At 42.9% G+C, this 20,128-nt stretch overlaps 1 protein-coding gene across 2 annotated transcripts in view; it reads right to left on the bottom strand.

The window, feature by feature from the left end:
- The window catches only part of sptbn4b (spectrin, beta, non-erythrocytic 4b), a 64,906-nt gene that overhangs the window by 20,038 nt on the left and 24,740 nt on the right, over nt 1-20,128 (bottom strand). For both annotated transcript variants that reach the window (XM_084018937.1, XM_084018938.1), the window contains exons 21-25: nt 19,835-19,965; nt 19,521-19,746; nt 17,377-17,579; nt 16,425-16,515; nt 11,409-11,555 (exon numbers count right to left, since the gene is read on the bottom strand). In XM_084018937.1, coding sequence (XP_083875063.1) covers nt 11,409-11,555; nt 16,425-16,515; nt 17,377-17,579; nt 19,521-19,746; nt 19,835-19,965 — 798 coding nt within the window. The remainder of the gene's footprint in view (nt 1-11,408; nt 11,556-16,424; nt 16,516-17,376; nt 17,580-19,520; nt 19,747-19,834; nt 19,966-20,128) is intronic.

Below are 20,128 nucleotides of genomic sequence, written 5' to 3' on the forward strand. Positions count from 1 at the left end.
AAAACATCACAGGTTTGAAGTCTTCCCTAAGAAGCTATTTCTAAGGAGATGGTGTATATAAATACCAAGTCAGATATTACAAAATATATCTACATTTAATATAATGCATATGAATTTATCATCACCTATATTTTATTGCAATCTTTATTTTTTCAAACAAGAAAATAAAATATACATATATTTTTGCTATCGTCTGATAATGTATAATTTGCAATTACATTTAATACATTGAACTATATCTTGTAAATGTATTACTAGATGTATCAATTGAATGAATTTATATTAAATACAAAAAAATACGTGACATTTACTCCTATTTCTGATATAAACTAATAAAAAATAATGGCTCTTACTCCTGAACCAGAAGAAGACACACATTTCCCTCAAAACCTCGTCTATCTAACTGCTGTTTACTCCCGGGTGTTGCAGCTCATTGGCGGTGACGGGGTGATGATGGGCATCTCTCAGGTGCCGATGTGTGCACACACACAGAAAAGAGAGAGGAATTCAAAGCTGTGCAGGAGCAACATTACACCAATCAATGTCCTCTGCTTTCCAGTGTTAGCGCGTTAAGTCAGCGTTCACCCCGGCTGCTGATGCACGCCGTCCTCCGCGCTGAGTGGGAGGACTGCGTGGGCTCCAGCAGCTTCACCCACGGGCTCGCTACTCCACCCGCCACATGTACTCAGCCCACAGTTCGGAGAGCGTCATGCTATTCTACCGCTCATACAAAGAGGATCTGCAGAGATCCCACAGCAACCTGATCCCAAACAACGGGAAGGAAAATCAGAGTCCAACACATGAGCGATGTATTTTATTTTGAAAGTAAAAAAGGTGAAATGTGCAAGAGAATAATCTTTTCATCCCATCTTTATTGTTCCATGAATTACTTGTCAGCATAATGTCTTCTATTATCATCAGAGTTCTCTTGGCTTATTTAGATCTTTAACAGCCTGTGTCACGGGGGGGCGTGAAGTTTGAAAGACATTGGTGTTTGTCATGCCATCAAGTTGCATTATGGGAAGTGTTTTTGGAACTTAACCAAAAACACTCCGCTGTATTCATTTTGACCATTATTCAAATTGTATTTGTATTACCTAGTATTCAAATAATTTAAATACTCTTTTTCTTACAGTAAAATCTAGCGTTTAATATAAAAACTTGATAGTACCAGCCTGGGACGTTAGTTTCCCCTCTCTCTTTCCTCATTTCCTGTCTGCCTATTCATTACCAAAGGAATAGGAAGGCGAAAAAAGGAAAATTCTGAAAAAAGAGACACAGTATCCGTCTAAATTGGTTTCCTAATAACACTGTAACACCAGTCTTTCTCAGTAATGATGATAATAAGGAAGAGCTATGCTTCTGGGATTGACGATGATTCAATAACTGAAAGAATAAATGGAAGCAAAAGAAGAACAAAAGAAGAGGATGGGCGTAATGAAGAAGGACAGGAAGTGAGGACTCCTGACAAAACACTGATGCTAGCAGTAACAGATGGGCCTTCCTCATTCTGCTGTCTGCTCAGTATATTACAGCAGACATCTGCTGCTGAGCGTCACCGCCGACACTCTGCTGGTCAGTATGTCTGTCACGCTCAGGCCACTCAAGCTATCGTGTCAATATTTACTCCACGTGGGAAATAAATCTGCTCGTCCGTCCAAACGGCTGAAACCCTCAGGACATTCCAGGTTATAGCTGTCGCTTTTTAAAAGAATAATTGGTGACATTTTCAAACTGCATTGAGATGTAGTTCACGGAGCGCTTTCACACCGAACTAAATGATGCTACGACACTCTGAGACTTTCTGGACTTGACAAGCGATCTTTTAAGTTGATAAAAAACACAACATGTGTAATTCATGGTACAATTCTTCTTGTTGAACAGCCCTTTGATGGAAAGCGCTTTATAAATACATTTATTATTTTATTATTATTAATTCAAACAGGGTCAACAATGATTTGTTACTGCAGGCAGCAAAGAGATACAATCATCAGATACATCATACAAGCAGCCTGCTCTGGCTAACAGAGTACACACACACACACACACACACACACACACACACACACACACACACACACACACACACACACACACACACACACACACACACACACACACACACACACACACACACACACACACACACACACACACTTTCCAGCAGCTGCTCACGTGGAGCAGGAGACATGCACTGTGACCCATCTACCTAAAAAGTGCCGTCCTCTCCTCTGTGCTGCTGTAAAAGCATCACTTTGACTGAAGATGGACCTTTTTTGTCTTTCTAACCCCCCGAGTGTGTCTCTCTCTGTACTCAGAGCATCAGACCGCTCAGAGTGCTCCAGGACTTGAGACATATTGGACAAAACACTCTGTAAGGATTCATTTCATTTCACTGCACTCTGTCATCTGATATGAACTTAACGTAAGTAAAGAAAGAGGTAAAGACACCACAAGGCTGGTGAAGTCATACCCACAAAGTTTAAACACAAGAATAACGATTGAATCACAAAATGATAGACAAATATAGACAATCTTGCAGAAATCATGTTCATGGGTTACAGTTAAAACTGGGATTTCTCTGAAATTTTGCCAGAATAAAAAAAGACTAACTTCTGCTAAATGATGTTCAAAATCATGCAAGCAGATTTAGGTTTGAAGTTTTCTGGTGTTTGGGTTAAAGTGGAGTTCTCTTTAAAGGGGAAGGGTCTATCACTGTGAGACACAGAATCAGAAACTAGACGAGGGCCGGGTGTGAATACCGTAGTTTTTGTTTGTTTTAATGAAAAACGTGTCATAGTTAAGTTTAAGCAGTATGTAAAGCAGCAGATACCCATTTAACAGTGGATATGAATAGATTAGGTAATATAATGTAAACCGATGTGGTAAATATTTGGGAGAGAGAGGAGCAGAGTAGGCCCTTTAGCTCTCTGTGTGTGTGGATTTAAAATGCACTACTGAACCTGAAACTATTGAACTGTAATGTCCTTGAAATTGTGTCTACCTGCAGTGTACTCAGTTAAATGATACATCAGCATCTTAGCAGAGCACAAAGACCATTTTTAAGATGCAGCTAAAGCCCTGAAATCGGACTTTCAGCTTCCTCAGCATCACTGTCACACACACACACACACACACACACACACACACACACACACACACACACACACACACACACACACACGCATGCACACACACTTGCACCCTTACAAACACACACACGCATGCACACGCCCTCACAAACACACACACGCACGCACACACGCCCTCACAAACACACACACACACGTACGCACGCACGCACGCACGCATACACACACACACACACACACACGCATGCACAAGCGCACGCACACACTTGCGCACGCACACACACACACACACTTTTTCTCATATATTGCAGGGCTAGCAAAACACTACAGGTCAAAGCTTAATGTACACAGGGCTTCCTGAAGTGAGGCAGTTGCATATAGTACATGTTGGAAAGGGAAAGGACATAGGTGCACTAATGTGCCGATACGTCATTTAAATTTTGCCAACTCATTTAGCAAACGATGTCCGACAGTCCAGAATACCTCTCTGTCTAAGCTGTACCTTCAGATGAAAACGAGGCGTGGGAATATGAGGCTAAATGGAACCATTTTACTAAGCTGACCATTTTTCAATCAGGCTCTATTTTTTCACTTCTCTACCCGTGATAGTGAACTCAACAGCTGTTTCAAGAGTATATTCACGATTATGCCGTCAATGATAATTTACCACGATTAACTAATTCTGATAAAGTCTAATATCGTCCCCCCCCTAATGCTAACACTGTCAAAACAAGTGTTTTGAAGGAGCTGCTAACATTAGCATGATAGCTGAAATTTGCTATGTAAAGCTGATGCCAATGCAATCTGAGTCTGACAATTCAAAGGCTAACACACCCAAACAGACCCACTTTACAGAGGATACAGGATTCAGGTAAACACATAGCATCATCGACACCACAAGGAATCCTAGATAATGAGAAACTACACGACTGATACCAACTCAAAGCAACCAACACACATGTTGAACTTAAAAACGCCGCACAGACTTTTAAACATTAAATACTAATGAAAATATCGAGCCTATTCAGATTCGCTTTACGAGTTGTGATTCGACACAGAGAGAGTGAGAGAGTGAGTGAGATTGGGAGTGAGATCGGGGCTGCGCAGGCAGAGATTGTTTTTGTTAATGAGGCCAATCAATTATCAAGCATAATGGGAGAGAAGGGGGCAGGAACCAGAAGCCCGTTGGATAGGCGAGCAACTGAAAAGGGAAGAAGACATTTCCAGTGTGTGTTCACACACTCCCCCATACGCTCGCATACGCAAACAAACACCGTCTGCTGCGACTGAGGCAGATCACCCATAATGTGGTCTAAATGACTGCAGTTACATTACAGAATGACTATGCACAACGGAACAAGAAACACCAAAAGTGCTCTTGCAGCTGATCATTCAGATTCATTCATTCATCCTAGTTTCTCATTATAATACATAAACACGATGAACGTAGAATCACATGTGTCTATCAGGCCCGTTTAGGAAGCCCTGTCATCCTGCAGTGACAGAACAGCAGAGTTATTGACCAAACACATTCAGAACACTGCAAACATCAGCTTATTAGATTTGGCCCTCTATGCTACATTAACACCTCCCGCAGCCTGAATCTCAACACTCCAAAACTGTTTTCTGGACTCTCTCGGTCTGTGTCTTACATCATTCCCGTTGAATCCAGAATCTCATTGGACGCGTGCTGTGGAGGTCGGCCCCACTCTTCATTAGCGATAATGGCCTCGCTCTGCACAACGCTGACCTTGGCCTTTTAGCGTGAACACTCCGTGAGGAAGCAATCACACGGATAGTTTCTGTGTTTGGTTTCTCGAAGTCCTTCCCTCATCGTCAAACATCAACCAGAGCGCGTCGCTCACAGGAAGCAAGAGCTGTGGTAACTGGGGGCGGGGAGAGGAATGTTGGCGGCAGCATGGAATCAAAACTCTGATATGTAATGGCGGACCTTGTGGGCCTTTGTGTCACAGGTGCTTTCTTCCTACAGAGAAAGGTTCGACGTTTCAATTTCTTGTCATTGTACAATTTGCACAACAAAATGTGGTTTGTAATCCCATTCACTACATCAGAAGAATACACACAAGACCCAAACTATATAATGTGGCGGAGGGTGGAGGATAAATGTAGGAGTCTGGCAGCCTGAGGAAATGAGCTGCTCTGAAGTCTGCTGGTACAGCTGATACTTGTGTTTCGGTTGCCAGACAGCAGCAGGGTGGACAAGCTGTGGGTGGGGGAGTTTGTCCTCATTGGGCTGTCATTTTTACTTATTTACCATGTTAGTGACCTGTAGTAGACCGGGTAGTCTGCCGGGGAGCTCCAGCCAATGAGAGATCAAGACAGACCTGTGTTGCTGTTGTTGTGTTAAGAGTTTGTGTGTAAATCTGGTTATAAATCTGGACAAATATCAGTTTCAAGTATCGGTTATAGATCTCCTAGATTTGTAATAATCGGTATCGGTCCTAAAAAAATCCACATCATAAATAGCAAATAGTAAAGAGTACTTTCGGGGCCCCGCCCCTCCACCCAAAATCACTTGCCAGTCAGGTAGTCAGTAAGTTACATGGTGTGAACAGTACAGCGATATGACGACTCTGACAGTTGTGTAGTGTGAACTTGGATTCAGCTAGAGGCCCTGCAGACCTGAGATCTGCCTCCGTCTTTAATAAGGCTGCTGATGAGAATCAAGAGGCCTTGATTGTGAAGAGTGCTTTGATTGAAGAGGAGCAAATGTCATGCGTAGGTAGCTACCAATCACTGGACATTTAAGATGAACAGTCTGGGTAAACTGGCTATTGTGTTGTGGCGACATGTTATCCAGCCTGTGCTTCCATCTGATGGGATTTGGGGACGTTGACAGCGTTTCCACAACAACCAACATACGCTCGTCTTTTAACTACCGTTTGAACATTAATCCTGAACATGACTTGACTGAGCTCTGGTAGATCGCCAAGTAGTTCATTCTCAGCTCACGCAAAATAGGAGTACGTTGAAATAAGACACGCTTAAAGACGGCATTAAGCTAAAAACAGAACGCTGATGCAAAAACAATGTGCCTCATAGAGTCCTTTGTGGCAGAGAGGGGTTCTTCTTACCCGATCACAGAAATAGACCAGAGACTCTCTGAGGACACAAGCAGAGAGACACAACCAGGACACAAGATGCACAGTGTTTGGACAGGAAGACCAGCGAGCAGGAGCACAGTATGCTCTAAAATAACACAATAATGAGAATAATGACTAACTTCACTTGTATTTAATATAACCAGGATTCATATTACAGTCCAAAATGGTTATTTTCTTTAATAATAAAAAAAAAAAAAAATATTTCTAACACTCGTCAGCAATGTCTACAAATGTTTACCAGTACTTCCAAGACAAGAAACCAAATCCTACGAAGAATATGTTGCACAAAATGTTGATGTTGCTTAGCGAGGCTTTCGGGGTGAAGATGGATGCTTCATACCACTACAGAAGCTTAACCCTGTCTATCTGCCAACAGCTAGATGCCCTGGTGTGACTACAGTCTGCTACTGAAGAGCCTGAACTGGGACCACTAAAGCACGACTGTACCTCTACACTGGTATTATATATTCTCTACCTAAATTCCTTAATACATCAAGCAATTTGTTTTATTTCAGCAACACTGAAAGCAGCAGAAAGAAGAACTGAGTACACTTAGAAATATTTGCAATAATATTATTATTGCGATGTTTAACACTATCCAGAAGTGAACTCACTGTCTCACACACACACACACACACACACACACACACACACACACACACACACACACACACACACACACACACACACACACACACACACACACACACACACACACACACACACACACACAACAAAGGTGTGTGTGTGGTGACAAACATAGACTCACTAATGCTTTATTAGGCCAATCCCAGCTGATTGTGGCTCAGCTGAAGTAGACCGGGATGATAAACCTGTGCCTTCTATTACAAGGACAGCACTGCCGCATCCTGTGCCGAGAGCCGCCCAAGACGACTGTGAGTGGTTTAAAGAAATACAAACAAGTCAGAGCGTTTTTTTTCTCCTATAGCAGAATGATAATGTGTGGTGTCAGACGATTCAATTTACAGAAGTAACTAAACTCTTCACGTTTGATTTTGTTGAGCAGATTCACATTGGACGCACAGTTGTTTGGGTAGTGTAAGATATGACAAGTGTTGAGTAGGATGCCATTGTGTTTTTTTACTGTAAATTACATCCTTTCATGTGAAGATGAAAACAAAGAAATGCACTAAGCAATATTCTCATACTTCGTGGGTGTACAAACAATGGACTCCTTCATACATCAGAGCAGCAGCAGCAGAGTTGATGTTTCTAGAGTTCCAGGAACACATTTTGTTTTACAGACCACATTTCAAAAAACCAAGTAGGGCTGCAAAGAAAATCGTTAAAAAAATCTCGATTCACACATACACGTGATCTCATTTCTACACACAGCGATTCTGAAGCATTTTACATCTCGAGCTGCATCACAAATGCTCCTATTTCCTCCCGGATTTTTTGAAGCGCCCCCAAACGCAGCAGTGCCGCTGCCTCCTCCCTCAACCTATGGTAAAGCGTCTTGACATCACCTCGTGCCCAAAAAAGGTTCGCATTCGGTGGTGTGGAGGTGGCCCCGATAAACACTGTACAACATGAGGGATTTCAGAAGATGATAAACACTCACGACAAACGGTACTAGATCCCCTCCCGCAACTACTTTTCAAACATTGCACATGTACAATATTTTGTAAAAATGATTTATCTTCCAATGATAGAACTACTACTATGCCTCTGCCAAAGCAATGTTTTTTTGTTTTGTTAAAGTTCATCAGTGCAATAAACATTTTGTGGAAAAAAATCGTGCAAGAGAATCGTGATCTCAATTCTAAGTAAAACAATTGTGATTCACATTTTTTCCAGAATCGTGCAGCCCTACAACCAAGAGCACCTTTGAACTGTTGTCCAAAGTAACCATGCAAAAAAATCCTTATGCATTTGCACTAGTTTTTAAGATAAAATAACACAATCCTTTCTTAGCCCCGCAGTTGGGAAAATTACAGGGTCACGGCAACAAAAGGGGACAGTGCAAATAACAAAAGCATCAGTAGCAGAAGCAATCTTCAAAATACAATAATTATTAATATTAATATGATATAATGGTTAGAGGAGGACCATTTTTTAACCATTTTCCAGTAACCCAACTCTGCCTCCAGAGAAGCTCATGACCTATGAATCTATAATGGAAGAGTTCGGCGCTCTCAGGCCTCACAGTGCTGCTCTCTCCACATTATGTTCCTGTATATCATTACACGCCAGTCAGCCACTTTCTCTCCCATCATATGTCCACGTTATAGACATGCACATGCATGTTAACAGGCACGCACTACACACACACACACACACACACACACACACACACACACACACACACACACACACACACACACACACACACACACAGCTACCTCACTATAGAAGAAGTAGAGAGACATGACTGGATTCTCAGCAACGAGCACAGTAATTAGACATAATGAGCAGATTATAGGCCAGTAGTGGGTGAAGCTCCCTACCTATCAGCTAACAGCCACAGAGTTACAGTGATCAGCGAGCTGATTGGACAAGGACAGCGAGATTATGTAATACCTCAATTTCACCAGTTTGTTTGAAGCTCTTCAGTTCTGCCCGTCTGATACAAGGAACGGATGTATTTTGAAAAGTGACATTTGTGGTCATGTAATCGATGACTGTGCTTTTTTACTGGCTATACCATAATAATAAGAATGATTCCTCCACCTCTTCTTCTACATACGTTTCATGGCCTTAGCCGCCTCTCTGACCAGTCGAACCTGCTGATTAGATTTATGCGTATTGATGGATTATGAGTCTTTTGGAATGAAGTATTACCTGCACCTGTGTCTGATCTACAGCTCCAACGGACAATTATTTTCATTATCGCCAAAAACATCAGAAAATAGTGGCAAATAAATCTCCCGTCGAACATTTTCTGGAGCCCAGAGCGATGCATTCATATTGCTTATTTTTGTCTGAAGAACATTCCAAAACAGACTGTTCTTCTGACATTTCATTTGCCGCATCAGATGGTTCCGTTTGAAGGTCGCTAGATTATTATAATGGTTTCTGCTAACCTCTGTGTCGTTCAACCACTCAACTAACTGACTAATCACTTCAGCTACAGTTTGGAAGTCTGGTCTTTGTAAGCCTGTGTTACAGTGTTGGGCCTCGGCTTTATCACTCTGCTCCCGCCAGGGGAGGTCAGTTTCAGCCCTGCCAAGGATGAGACTGCAGAGGATGTGGCCATTATGCCACAGTCAACTGTACGTAGCATCATAGCAATGGTTTATCAAATGGTAGCATCATCAATGTGTCTCTCATCTCAATACTCGGAAGGGTCAACACATGTCATTTAGTTGTGACAATACAAGAAGTGAATTGGAGACCATTTAAGATTTAACATTGGTCTCATTCAGCTTTGGTTCAATACTACACTTTTACAGAATTCCCAATAACAGGGTTTTAACATTACACGAGTAAACCCGGGGGGGGATTGTGCCTAAACTTAAAACCCACGAGACTCTCTCTATACGGTGCTAAAATATTGAGACACATTAATCATGGCGGGCAGGTGAGGAGGTGGATGGGTCAAACAACACAACGCTTTCTACTGTGAGACCGCTGTTGAAATGATGCATTTGTGATGCTTTTCCTAAACCTCACTAAGTGGTTTTGTCACCTAAACTTAACTGTACTTAATCATTTTAAGCCCAATCGTGAAGTTTTTCCTAAATCTAATAAAGTGGTTGTATTGTCTCAACCCAACTTAATGCAATGACATCCCGATCGACAGAAAAAGAAGATTAATTTACATTTTCTGACCGTTTCTCGAACTGCCGTGAGACTGTGATCTTTCACATCTCTTCATTTTAATACTTGATATACAATATTGATAAGAATAGGTAAACAAGTAATAACTGCTACATACAAATAGCTTCAAATAGACCCTGTGATCGGTATCAACCAATACTAGTTCCAGCAATCTAATGACAACAAATCTATTGACAACACAGATAACGACATAACATCTAAGGCCATCTGTAGTCGAATAACATGAACAAATTCCATTTAATTATCACCTTCACCGCCCTCTCACAGGCCAACACAACACTACGTGTAACGTGTAGCAGCGGCCCGAGGGAATGTGGCACTGAACTACAGCTCTGCTGTCCAGTACTGACTTTACGCATCCGGATTCACGTCACTGCAGCCAATCAGAGGTGTGAACACAGCAGCCCAAAGTCAACCCAGTGGAACCTGGACACGTGTGCATGCAGCTGGGGAAACTCTAGCTAACCCAATTACATTTGTGTCAACTGCAGCTTTACACAAGAGGCTGATGTGCCGTATAAATCTCCTCAATATGAAACAGACCGTATCAGAGCGCTGGTGAGGTCACAAAGCTCCCCTCTCTATTTAAACCCCCTCTGTAATACTGTCCCTTGCAGCTGGCTTTGTTACGCTTTAATTAAGTATGTTTAGTGCTTAATGCAAAGATTGTTGTATAAAACACTAATGAAGGCGTAGTGAAAGGAAGTGAAACGTGAAACTGAAGGGCAACAGACATAATAGGTCACTTTTCTATTTAAAATGCTAAATGTGAATCAAATAAATCTTAACCTTCAGCAACAAATCTCATAGCCGTTCATTATAGTCCTAGAGTCTACATGCCCTAAAGGAGGTAGACAAAATAATGTAAACACTTAACAAGCATAGACTTTACCTCTGCAGACACTTAATCTGTTACCATGGTGTGTCACAAAGGGGCCTGGTATCCAGCACTTAGACGTGCAACTGTTCAAAACCAGATATGACTACAAACAGAGCTTCATAGATACTAAATGATCTATGCACAAACTGCAGGAACAATGGTCAAAGGACAGCAAAATGACATGATAATTATTATATGACAACCTCTGCCAAACACAGATATACTGCAACAACAAAAAGGCAACCCAAACTGTAAGAAGAGCACAGATTATGATACGCAGCTCAGTGGGCTGAAGTTCACTTCCAAACCAATATTTCACGTCATTCCTTCTCTCTATCCTGACACCCTCCGCTGCTTGCCGTCAAAATAAACCCAAATACAACAAACGCATTATTACACATTGCAGAGTAGCGTTTTATCCTGTTCAAAGGAGCCCAACGGCATAAAACGAGACAAGAGGAAAGTAAGAAAACTGTATCGTACAGTTAAGGCACCAGCAGGACTCACCTTTTCAATTTTGTCCAGCCATTCCTTATTCTGGGCCAACTCGGCCATGAAGGCCTGGTGCTTCAGCCATTTCTTATGAAGCTTCTGGGTCTCGTCTCGGCTACAGTCCTTCGCCATCAGCATCTTCTCACACACCCAGTCCCCCAGCTGGGTGAGAGAGAGAGAGGTGTCAGTAGTGGACAAGCATACATACTGTAAATACAAAACGGTTGGTGTGTATGAACTGATTCCTCATTTTAAAATGATGTGGATACACTCCCAGAGTTCATAGAGAAGCATACTGTACGCTTGATTGCATAAGAGACACACACACACATGTACAGGACGCTATCATTCCCACATGTACATTTTCATTAGCTTCTGTTATGTTTAAAAGCTAAAGACAAACAGCACAGAGTGTGTTGTATAGACACACATACGGTGGGAAATACAAGGTCAAACACTCAGACATGAATATTTAATGACGCACAGCAGGCACATGTAGGCAGACACACGTGTACCAACAAGCAAGATGGTGAGAACTCACATGTACACACAACACAACACATCCACAGCCTCAACACACACCCACACAATAAACAACCCCTCACACACACACACATCCACTGTCCATCAAAGAGTAATATCGGCACATTTTGTATCTTTGCGAGGCAAACACACAGTGAGATCCCTTCACGCCTGCGCTAACTGCATCACCACGGTATCCAGGTCAGCATCAGCACCCGCGTCTCCCCGTCATCAACATCCTCACACCTGCATGCAACGCTTCCACCTGCCCCTCGCTCCTCACCCAACCAGAAAGTGAATAACCCGTTTACCAGCAGCGCTTAACGGAAGCAGCCCATGGGATTGTGGCAGCGGCAGACAGCCGCTGGTATCCGCATCCTCGCCGGTCTGCCGTCACACACATGCAAAGACGCTCTTCACCGCAGAGCCAGATGGAGAGAGAGAACGAGCACAGGGAGCCAGAGAGAAAGAGAGACGACCATGAGGCAGCCGCACAAAAGGTGTGCTTAGAGGAAAATGCCAAGCAGGAGGGTAAATATCAACAATACTGGAGGCTGAGGAGACAGACTGGAGACTTCAAACTGAGGCTGCGCTCCCCCCTCTCTTTCTCTCTCTCCCTCCCCCCTCTCCCTCCCTCCCTGTCTCTCTCTCTTTGCTATGTTGTTGAGGATTTGCTGTACGCTCAACCAGGAGAGAGAGGAGGGGCGGGGGTGGATCAGTGACGAGTGTGAGGGCAAGACTGAGGAGGACTGAGAGAAGAAGTAGAAGAAGAAGAAGAAGAAGAAGAAGAAGAAGAAGAAGAAGAAGAAGAAGAAGAAGAAGAAGAAGAAGAAGAAGAAGAAGAAGAAGAAGAAGAAGAAGAAGATGAAGAAGAAAATCCTACTCCCCAACACAATAAAATGGCAGGCAGCCGAGTCAGTGTACAGGCGCCCCTCCCCTGCCTCACACCTTCAGCGAGTGAGTGTGCAAGCGAGCGAGCCGGCTGCCTGGCTGGTTGGAGGAGAGATGGAGTGGAGGAGGAGAGAAGAGGAGAGGGAGGAGCAAAAGACTGGGATTGGGATTTTTTTTGGGGGGGGGGGGGGGGGGGGGTAGGCAGGCAGCGCCTCCAGGCTCACCGGTCATGGCTAATGATGCTGAGCTTGTGGAGGTGGAAGGGGGGTGGTGGGCTTTAATTGGTGTTGAGGCAGGAGGACGAATGAGCGCGACGGGAAAGAAAGACTGAAAAACGGAAGGAGAAATTTTCTTTGGTATTGAAACACGCTGAGCTTCTCTGCAGCTGCTTTTGTTTTAGCCTTCCCCTCCTGCATCACACACCATCCCCCTCTCCTCCTCTCTGCAGCAGTCCCAGGCAGCCCGACTCCCTGTCTCCAGCTTGCCTGAGTCTGCTGCAGTGGTAAAGCAGAGAGAGAGAGAGAGAGAGAGAGAGAGAGAGAGAGAGAGAGAGAGAGAGATGGAGAGAGAGAGAGAGAGAGGGAGAGAGAGAGTGCCAGGGAAAGAAAAGAGGCAGAATGAAAGTGGGGAGAGATAGACATGCGGAGGCAAACAGCAGTGTGAGCACACTCATAAGGGTTGTATAAACACACCCACACACACACACACACACCTACAGGTCCCATGACTGCACAGGTCATGGAGGGTCTCAGCCTGATGCCCCCCTTGAGACTGTAATGAATTGAATGAGGGGGGAGGAGGAGGAGGAGAGAGAGGTGTGTTGGGGGGTGGGGAGGTACAGAATGAATGAGAATGAATGAGGGAGGGGGCGGAGCTCACGGTGAAGTGTGCAGAGAGGGACAGAAAAGAAGAGAGAGATAGAGAGGGAGGATTCATTCATGGCGTCATCACGCGGCCCCGTCTTCATGTATTTGAACTACTGGTCTCAAAATCATTAAAAGAAGACGTAACAATAAGTCAATATCAGACATGAGACGATATGAACATTTCATGATCCTGATTCCTGATTTTTGTTTAAAAACATTGTGTGAGTCCTGCCTTTCTAATAATTCCTGTCGGCCCAATTAAAAAAAAAAGGAAATCAGGCTCTATTTTCACTCAATTCAATACATTGAACCTTGAATTGGTTATTTTCCAATAAAGTAGAGCATTTTAAAATATATTTTAATATGTTTGACACAGACAGGATTTCCAGATGCACGGATTAATAATGTCATATGCTGCATAACATATAAAATGGCATGATATATGGGGAAAGCAAGTCCCCCCCTTGGCTGCTATCTGAAGGTGACCCCGAGTAGTCGACTATTGGACGTTTTGATTTGAGAAGCCTGATTCCACGTCGATCTCACACGTCATTTTGTCGCAGTGAAAATGTGGCAATGTTTGACTCTTTATCCTAACAAAGGGTTTTAAAATGATTCCTCAACATAAAATCACTCATCCAGGGCATCAATCTACAATATTTCAGAAAAGCATTAACAAGCTGGAAACTGGAAGGAATGTGAACACAGGGATTTTTGCATGTGTCTCATCTATTCCACAGATACACACAGTATTTAGCTGTGCTGCCTGTGGGCATACATCTGCTCTTTTCCTCAAACAGACGGGGAGGTGAATCCAGGTAAAAAGCCACGATATGATCTCTGAGTTTGCCTCTTCAATACCCTTTAGTCTGTACTGTTATAGGCTGTACTGTAGAGAAACATAAGGACTTTAGACTTAAATACGAGGGGCGTAAAACTTTTTTCAATATCTTTATACATCAATTGCCATTTGCTAAGGTTTCTCAAATGGAAGTATACTTCGTGCCTGCAACAATGCCTGGAGATACGTGGTGTTAAAGATCAGATCTGGTGGTTATGTTATGTAATGTGAAGCACCTTAGTCACTAGTAAGCTAGAAAACGGCTCTATAAATGCAGGACCATTTACCATCTTTCTTAATATTTAATATTACGTCACTAGCTCTGACCTTTTCATAGTCATGTGAATGTGTGCACACCACAAAAAAGGATGGACTTTCCACTGTTTTCATAGTGAGAAAAAAAGGACCATTCATGTCCCTGAACACGAAACCAATAGATTGCATTTCGTGACTATGTCATGACACTGGGCTGAAATACATGTTCTTGAGGACCAAAGGCTGTTCTGATAATATAAACTGTAGGTGTACAGCAAAAGTATCTGACCGTATAAAGCTCAGTGTAAACGTGTTGGCGAGTAGTAGGAAAGCAGCAGTGAGAAACAGGAGACACGAGGACGCAGCGTGGACAGGAAAACACACCCTGGCAGACTGACGCAGTGTCACACACACACACACACACACACACACACACACACACACACACACACACACACACACACACACACACACACACACACACACACACACACACACACGAGGGGGAAGCCTCCTCATGCATACTGTATTTCTACAGACACGCATACCACGTACGAGCAGATAGATGTATAGCTGACTGACACACACACACACACACACACACACCTACACACGCCCAGATATGTACACGCACTGAGATACACTCTTCCTCCTTTGAATTAGTGATGAGGAGCTGTGCTGCTGAATTATTCAGTGGAGACAAAGAGAGAAAGTTGCTGAAACTAAACAGGATTTTGGCTCAGAAAGAAGCCCGTGACTCTGCAGGGTGAGAGAGAGAGCAAAAACCGCAGGAGCCAGCGGAGGTGAGCCATGTGCAACACGACCAGACACATCATGAGGTGTGTGGAAGTCAGTGATCCTAAAAATACTGTATGCTGACAAGTTTCTGTACATCAGTAAAACAGCATGTATGGTTCTGGTGTCAAATGTAGCTTTGAATAGAAGGAGCACATACTGACCTGATATTAAAAAGAAATATTCATGACTGTATACAGTATGTGCTGTAAACCATCATCTTATGACAAACTCAAAACTACATACAGGCTGGTTGGAACTTTCTCAAACACAGAGACACAGAAAAGTGTAAGGGCGAGGCAGGAGGACAAAAATGAAATGAGGAACGTTTTTTGTTGATTTTTTCATTTCAACAATAAAGATGAAAAGTCAAAAATAGGTGATAAGATAAACGTTTTAGTATTAGTGGCAGGAATAAGAAAAAACATGTAATGTTGCATTTTGATAATAAGAAGTCGATCTTTCAGAATAAAGACAAACTATTTTAAATAAAGTCCAAATGTCTCATTTACCCATGACATTTTAACCTTCAAATGCTCTAAATTGTTTGCATTTCCATCTAAAATGTTGTGACTTTGGCTGCTTATTAAAACCCATATGATTGTTATATTTACACATTTATTTGATGTTTTGAGTATGGCATTCACCAGGAAATCTTAAAACTGGCAAAAATGATCAAAACTTTTGAAATACAATATCCTCCTACTGTCACTAGAGGCAGCCAAAATATGAAGTTTGCTATGGTAACAAAAAGGAACAAAGGGATCAATATCTTATCTTATTTTCTCCCATGAAAATGCTCTTTAAACAAAGGAATACACTCATGCACCAGTGAGTTCAACCAGAATGTTCACTTCTTACCTCATGACAGTCCTGAAGAAACCTCTGAAGTTCCCACTGGTCATTCAGTCTTTCCAGCCACTGCTGGGCCAGCTCTCTGTTCTGGTTTCCCCTGAAAGGACAGGACATTTAGTTTGATGTTATAATAATTAAAAATGAATAAAACTATTACATATCCCAACATACAAGCATCACAAGAACAGTTATCATTTGTGACTGTATCAAAAAGCACTTAATTAAAGTAATAAAAATGATTACTTTGCACTGTGCTCATTTATTTGTCCCCATGGGAGAAACATCAATGTCCATTGAGTTAATTCATGTAAATTAAATCCCAAAAGCATATGGTTCCTTACGCTGCTATTGTTGGACACATGCACACACAGACACACACACACAGACACACACAGACACACACACACACACACACACACACACACACACACACACACACACACACACACACACACCACTGCCACCGCCTCAGCTATCACACTGATTTCATGGTCAGGTCTCAGTTGTAGACTAAACACACTGAGCTCTGTTTTCTGTGCTTTGTTTCATGTATATTTGGGGGGCGGCCCTCTCCCTCCAATTCTTGCTGCTATTATTCTTTTTATTATCGTGGTATTGTGTCCGTACAGCTGCTTACATATCATCTGCCGTGCTGCCGTTGGTACTCACTTTGAACAGATCAACAATCAAATGGAGGGTTCTTACCAGCCAGCGACCATTTGAAGTCTATTTTTTTTAGTCAACCTGTATATTTCTTTATTTGATTGTGTTTCAACAAGGCAGCTACCTCTGGTTCTGATAAGTGAAGCCAACGCTGAAGTGCCTTAAACTTAAAAATTAAAGGGCTTCTATATTACACACGGGCAGATATTGTCTTTTGCTTCAGAGCTTTGGCCTCAAATTAATTTCAACCTATAATGTATTATTTAATACACCCTTTCCTGTTTGTAAGCGGTACCTGTTGGCGAGGGTGTCGATGCGTTCCTTGATGCGATCCGAGTAGATGTTACTCTGGCTGATCAGACTCTCTCCAGCCTCGATCACAGCTTTGATCCGGTGCAGGTTGAGCTCCATGGTGGTGGTGAAGTCCTTGTGTTTCTTGATGGCGGCTTCCACTGTTTCCACCGTGGTGGGCAGCTCCACGTGGGCGAGGGCCGACTCCTAGGAGATAAAGAAAAGGTGGTGTCTGAGTTTAACGACTGGTTACCTGAAGTCAGCAGATGAAAAGAAAAGAGCCCAAATTAAACTGAGAGATGCAGACTGTTGGTTTGTACTTCATTACACAGGCTTGTCTGTAGAGCTGGGAAAATAATGACAAGATAATAAAAGATGAGGAAATTACTAATATCAAACACTGCTTTTGGGAGTTGTTGATATGTTGAAAATATGTTGATACATTATAAGAAGAAATAAGAAATAAGCCACGGTAAAACTACTGACAATGTCTAAATCTACTTTAAATGGGACTGAAGACTGAACGGCAAACATTTTGCTTTCTGTTATTTCAGCATGTGCCGACAGCAGCGTAAACTGCCCATATTCATAATGTGAAAATGAGATATTTATATATACAATCATATGTCAATGCTAATTATTCATGCCACTAAAATGTAATGAATCCTATTTTGGTAATGTAAAACAATAAATCCAGCGAAGATCCGAAGTATGATCTTTCCAAACCAAACATTTACATGGTAACTTAAGAAACAAGCACAGAATTTAGCCAATAAGGTACAATCACACACACACACACACACACACACAGAACTTCTTCAGTTCTTTCTATCCTTCTACACATCATGAAACCACAATGTCGATCTAGAATTACTGGAGGCTGCTGCCTCGACAGCTTCCGCTGTAATATCGCATCACACAGGGAGTCTCTCTCTCTCTCTCTCTCTCTCTCTCTCTGGGCTAAGCTGACCACACCCAGTCAAGTTGACACTACTGCAGTCAGAAGGTGATGCGATGTGACCTAACCGATGATGTTCTCTCCATCATCGTTATCATGCAAACCAAGTGAAGGAAAAAAGCAGAGCGAGTTTTCATTTGAGGAAGGTCGATATAGACAACAGTGTAAAAATGTAAGACGTTAATATGTACCACTGTTCCGCAAACTACCCTCTTCCTTTGCTCATCTAATTCACAGTGGTATAAGAGCTGCATGTTCTTTTCCTCTACTGAGTTTCTGTGCAGTATATTGCTCCTCCTGTTCTGCACCAGCAGAAAGGAAACGAAAGGAAAGAGATTTGTCTCTGCGTCTGGCAGCAAGACAAGATCACAGACACATCACCTAAAAGCTCATCATACAGCATGTTGCATACGTCGCCTGGCTCAAGCATTATTTCATAAAACTTTTCTAATATTGCAAACCAATAGTTGAGTTAATAATGGTGTTTCATGGAGTTGGAGCCAATAAAAGAAGCTTTGTGAATGTGTCCATTACATACAAGCCAGTTATATCCATCCATCCATCCATTGTCTACCGCTTATCCTGTATTCAGGGTCGCTAGAGCCGATCCCAGCTGTCATTGGGCGAAGGCAGGGTTCACCCTGGACAGGTCGCCAGTCTATCACAGGGCCGACATGTAGAGACAGACAACCATTCACGCTCACATTCACACCTACGGGACATTTAGAGTCCCCAATGAACCTATCCCCATCCTGCATGTCTTTGGACTGTGGGAGGAAGCCGGAGAACCCGGAGAGAACCCACGCTTACATGGGGAGAACATGCAAACTCCACACAGAAGGAACCCGAATTTGACCCCGACCCGGGAATCGAACCCGGGACCCTCTTGCTGTGAGGCGCCAGTGATACCCACTACACCACCATGGAGCCCAGCCAGTTATATAATCACAACAAATAGTAAAGACGTGAAGAAGAATGGATCACGGCCTACATGGCATATTTCACTAAGGTTCATCCTCTAGAGACCATGAATATATGTCATTTCTGGGTAATCCATCCAGAGGTTTTCAAGATATTTCATTTAGAACCAGACTTTTGGACCAACAGACCAACCTTAAGCAGCTATCTATCAGAACAGAAGATTATATAACTGGCTTGTAAACCGTCTGCTCAGTCTTTGTTAGTCTCACCTGGTTGTTGAGGAAGGACTCGGCCTGTTTGACATCTCGCAGGAACAGATGGAAAATGTGAGCCTGGACCAGAACTTCTCTCCTGCTCTCCCACATCTCCAGCAGTTTGTTCCAGCCCACATCGAGCTTCTGGAGCCACTGCTGCAGGGCAGCCTGGGGGAGGGGAGCCTCCTCAGACTCCAGCAGCTCATTCATGGCCTGCAGCCGCTCGTAGTCCTCTTCATACCTACAGAAATCCACACGCCCATTACTATAATTCTCTGAACACCTAATGTGTTGTAAAGACCTTTTAGAAAGATGAAATCATCACTCACCGTCCGATCTCCTCCTTTAAAGCAGCGTGTTTGTTGATGAGTTTCTCTGCCTCTTCCAGGTCGTTGGGAAGCTGATCCGAGGCTGCGGCCGTCTGCGTCTGCACCAACCAGGTGAGGAAAGAGTCCAGGTCCTGACAGTCGGGGAGAGGAACATGTTTTACATTGAATTCATTCATGAGCGATGTTTGAGTAAATTGAAAAATTGTTGTGGGTAAACGCCTCCTGTCTCAGAAGGTGAAATTAAAGGCAGATAATGCGGGTTGTTTTATTATATACCATCATGCATTGCGCTAA

This window comes from Eutrigla gurnardus (genome assembly GCF_963514095.1).
Source record: "Eutrigla gurnardus genome assembly, chromosome: 10".
Lineage (NCBI taxonomy): Eukaryota > Metazoa > Chordata > Actinopteri > Perciformes > Triglidae > Eutrigla > Eutrigla gurnardus.